General features: G+C 38.5%; 2 protein-coding genes across 2 annotated transcripts in view; both read left to right on the top strand.

Moving 5' to 3' along the window:
• The window catches only part of LOC137997809 (NLR family CARD domain-containing protein 3-like), a 203,030-nt gene that overhangs the window by 172,036 nt on the left and 25,994 nt on the right, over positions 1-5,000 (top strand). Inside the window, exon 7 of the mRNA XM_068844070.1 lies at positions 1,023-1,085. Within this exon, the coding sequence (XP_068700171.1) occupies positions 1,023-1,085 (63 nt within the window). The remainder of the gene's footprint in view (positions 1-1,022; positions 1,086-5,000) is intronic.
• LOC137997807 (protein NLRC3-like) overlaps positions 1-5,000 on the top strand; it is a 251,804-nt gene that overhangs the window by 94,856 nt on the left and 151,948 nt on the right. The gene's annotated exons all lie outside the window — the stretch shown is intronic.

Genomic DNA, 5,000 nt, shown 5'->3' on the forward strand with positions numbered 1-5,000 from the left:
CTGAATGGTTTCAGTGGGAAATTGAGTTGCCTTCCAACATTGAATAGGGGGGAGGGGGCTATGTAAGAGAAAGTGAAACTATTTCTTTTGAGCTTTAACAGAAGCGGGTTGAAATACAGCTGTGGTGTGGTTTATGTACATAACCTTCCCAACTACTTTTGTCTACGATTGTAGCATAAATCATTGGTAGGATTGACAGAGACTGCCAGAAATCTTACAAAGCTATCTAAATGTGCACACATTCATAAGCCTTGCATTTACTAAGATCAACTTAGTTAGAGGATATTTTAATACCTTTAGATGGAATCCAAACTTGCAACCATTCGAGTCATCATGTACGATTATATTGCAGTATTGACACTGGTATCACAAACTCGCAATTAGACTAAATAATAATTGTGTATTTTTTGGACATTATTTTTAAGCTCCAAGTATTCTGTGTAGGGGGAAGGGTGTATCATCACTGGAGTTTAGAGGGCGACTTAGACAGTTACAAAAGCAATTGCTGGTCTGAATGGGAGTAACACTTATGACCTTGCCATAGCGCTGCAATGCTGTACCGTCTCAGCCATCTGAGATGTAGTATGAACTCGCAACTCACCAACTCCCACAGAGATAGCTTGCAAGATCAGATGATCGAGCAGTGTGGGATAGTCCCAGGGTCATGGGTTCGAGTCCAGCTCCGGACTGGAATTTTTTCAGGCAAAAAAAGTGCAACTGCCATTGTCATCTTAAAACAAAGGAGCCCGTGCATGTTGAAGTAGAGGCCCGTGTGGAAATCTTGCCAAATGCTTCAGTGATAACATGTCAATGCCGAGGTAGTCTCTATCTCTGTTTTTATGAACATACATTGTACATATTTCATGTCAAGTCCTCTTCATTCATCTTTGTTTGCTTTTTGTTCTTGGTGATTAATTAGAGATTGCCTTTCACCCCTCTTTGTATGTATTAGTGTCCTCTTTATCAGCATTTATTTTATTTTATTGATTGGTTAATCAATGTGTTGGTTCGATTTCATTAAGACATCCTGAAGAAGCTTGAAACAGATATAGCCAGCAGCAAAGACACACTAAAAGAGACACATGGTGAGTTCATGCATTTTATTGACTTATTGAGTTAACTGAGCGGAAATAAGGGGATTGAGCAAGAAACTTTTTTTTTTTCGCTTCATTATTTGATATTTTATGGCTTTTAAGTTGTGAATGGCTCAAGCCGTATCTCCACTCGTATTTGGGGTGTTATGAAAACTGATTACTTAAGTCTGAGGCAAACGATCAACTGGGTGTTTTTGAAACTTTTTGCTCTTTTTTGCAAGACTGCTTGTGCTTTTTTTTTGTTGTGAAATAAACTACATGTAGCTTGTCAGAATCATTAGTAGTCAACGTACTAACTACTAATCAAGATGGACTTTTGCAGATATTAAGGCTGAAAATTGAAACCTATTTAGGAACCAAAACTCGTCAGATTCTCTTGAAACGATCAACTGGGTGTTTTTGACACTTCTATTGTTTTTGACGCTTCTAGTCTGTCATGCCCAAATGTGAATCAGATAATGGTAACATCCTTGGGTGTTCAGAAACTTTCAGAATCTCTATTGTAAATAAAGCTAGTGGGCCAGATGGCATGCCAACCTATATTTTGAAATAGCTATCACATGAGTTGGCACCCATTCTGGCCTCACTTTTCCAACAGTCATTTGATCTGGGTCAATTATCAAATGACTGGATTAAAGCTTATGTTGTTCCAATTTTCAGAAAAGGGAAAAGATCACTAGCAAACAATTATAGACCAATATCCCTTACTTCAGTAACATAAATATTAGAACATATTATATCTCATCATATTTGGAAGCATTTAGAAGATCATATTGTGCTTAGTAATTTTCAACATGGCTTTCGAAAGCGAAGAAATTGTGAAACCCGACTTCTAATGACAATACACGATCTAGTTAGTGCAATGAATTGCAAGAAACAGGTTGATGTCTTCATATTAGATTTCTCTGACGCTTTTGATAGAGTATCTCATCAGAGGCTGCTCCAGAAGCTAAGCCATTATGGAATTCAGGGCAGCTTATTGTTCTTTTTTTCTTTTTTTTTTTTCTTTTTTTTTTTTTTTTTTGATAAAGCAGGTTAAAATTACAAAAATTACAAAGTAATAGTTGCATCGGCAGCTATCAGCTATCAGCTGATGTGGACCTGCTACCATGCCGTGGTTTCTTACCAATTAAGAGAACAATTAAGAGAACACATAAGGTAGCCTTGGAGGGTGTTTTATCAAATCAGTGTTTTGTGACATCGGGAGTCCCGCAAGGCACGGTTCTGCGGCCATTACTGTTCCTGATTTACATTAATGACCTACCTTTATGTATTTCATCAACAATGAGGTTGTTTGCAGACGACTGTTTTCTATATCGTAGTATAAATAGTCCATCTGATTGTGAAGTCGTACAGAAATATTAAGATGCTTTAGCTAAATGGGAAAGAGACTGGCAAATGTCCTTTAATGTTGAAAAATGTCATACCATCTGTTTTTCTCCTCAGAAAGCTAATTTACATGCAACATAATTATGTTCTTAATAATCATGTTTTGACTAGATTTCATCAGCATTCCTACTTAGGTGTTATACTTTCTGAAGATCTTAAATGGTCAGAGCATATTGCACATATAACTTCAGGAGCCAAGTAGACTCTTGGCGTTATTAGGAGGAATTTCAGGGTCCGAAATTAACTTTTTTTATGTGGGCGCCAACTGGCGACTTGAAAAACATTTTCAGTCGCCAGATGGCAAATTGGGGTCGCCAAAAATTTTCGCTTGAAAATGCATGTTTTGGACTTCTTTATGGATACCAGAAAGCAAAGACCACGCGGTCTTGTGTATGTGTGAAGCATTATTTTTCGCTTTCGAAGGCGGACATTTTGGACAGAAAATGTATCTGACCTCGAATGTAATAGAGAAATCCTTAGTTTGTTGAAAATTTCAGCCACGGAAACACCAGTCACCTTCTGTCTCACACAAGCCGCTATGTTGTTACCGTGCTACATTCCTCGTACCAGTCCCTTGAATCTCTTTACTGAGTCGTTGTTTTTCCGCCCGCAATACGTATTTTATGAGGAACTGCGAGAAAACGTGGCAGCTTGCGACGTTATGGAGGTAGTTAACGGAAAAACTCCTTTCATTTTTGTTTCAAAAACATCGGCACGATAAAAAGTCAGACACCTGTCGACAAACGGCTCTGAACTTAATGGTAGGTCGCCCACTGGCGACCAGTTGTGAAATTCTGGTCGCCAGTACTAAATTTGTAGTCGCATTGGCGACCAGGAAGGCGCAATTTCGGACCCTGAATTTTAGAAATGCTTCTGTAGCCTGTAAATCCAAGCTTTATAATAGTCTGGTAAGGCCTACGATAGAATATGCAAATTCTGCTTGGTATCCATATTTAGAAAAAGACACATCGTCTTGACATGATCCAACGTTCAGCAGCTAGGCTTTGTTTTAATAAATATAAAAAAATACCAGGAGTAGTAACTACTATGTCAAATAAATTGGAGTGACTATCCCTTTAAGGTAGACGGATTCGATTATCAATGTTGCATCGGATTGTCTATCGCACTGTTGATATCGAGAGGGATTTTGTATCTTACTTCTTTACTTCGTACTTCAAGGTGTGGAAACTCCAAAACGTTTTTAAGACTCATGCTATAACCTAAGAGACGACAGCGCAATTTTAATATGCCGAAGCTTTGTACGAACAGAACAAGTAGTACTGAATTGTTCTTAGCACATGAACTTGTGCAGCAGTAAGGAATCCTTCAGTTTCTTTCCTTTTAGGTGCCTTTCTGTTCTTATCTCTTGCTTTGTCTGGCCTTGATCCAATATTTTTTTCCTCTTTAACAGCTGTCAGCAATCTTTGACTGATCTTGTGCTGCAGTAAGGAATCCTTCAGTTCCTTTCCTTTTACATTGTAGGTGCCTTTCTGTTCTTACCTCCTGCTTTGTCTGGCCTTGATCCAATATTTTTTCCTCTTTAACAGCTGTCAGCAATCTTTGACTGCTGGCCCGTAGATGCTCATAATAAATAAACTCCTCAACATTTAAGAGGTTGTTGTGAAACCTGAGACCCCTTCTTTTCTTAAATTTTTTTCTCTCTTACCTTGATCAAACGAATATTTGCATTTGCAACAGACGCTACAGTACTGCTCGAAACTACAGCTGTATTAGTGCATTATTTTGCATGCGGTAATACCTCGTCTTTGCCATTAGTGTTTACCGCGAAAATCACCTAGGTTGGACGAAAACCGCAGCCGTGGCACAGACGAAAGCAACCGAATGCCGCGGCCGACTTAATTGCGGTAATGTGCCGCAAGAAAACAATGGTACTTTGCAAACATTGTTTAATGTATCACACCTACAATACTCGTCACAAATCGTTGAAACAGACACCGTTTCTCTCGAATTTTCTGGAAAAATCCTGAGATTTCTGCTTCACACTGTTTTTCCCCCTGAAATGTGCCTTCTCCCTCCCCAATGTTCAGCCACGGGTGTTTTGAAGCACTCAGACCACTGTGATACCCAAATCAACATTGGGAAGGGCAAACAGACACAAATGTTTCAAGATTTTTGACGAGTATTGTATTTAGTCTGAAGAGAGGAAAGAATAACAGTTTCTGTCCAAGACGAATTTTTCGATCATCGATGGAATATACCTGCTTGGTTCGCGCACAGATGAGAAAGAGAAATTTTATTGTTCACTTATATTTGAAAATAAAAGGAAAATATAAAAATATGAAGATTTAAAGCAATGTGTTACACATACAGGCAGTAATTAAGACATGCGGAAAATGTGAGGTCGCTGATGAAACTTCACTTTCTGCATTCTGAAGACATATATTCCAACTTTTGAAAAGGGGAAATGATATTTACCTAAGCTGATTAGATTTTCTCAGCGTGATAAATAAGGGCATGTCTGTTGCTAAATGTCTTTCCTATTCAAGAAACGCGGAC

This window comes from Montipora foliosa, chromosome 3 (genome assembly GCF_036669935.1).
Source record: "Montipora foliosa isolate CH-2021 chromosome 3, ASM3666993v2, whole genome shotgun sequence".
In the NCBI taxonomy this organism is placed as follows: domain Eukaryota; kingdom Metazoa; phylum Cnidaria; class Anthozoa; order Scleractinia; family Acroporidae; genus Montipora; species Montipora foliosa.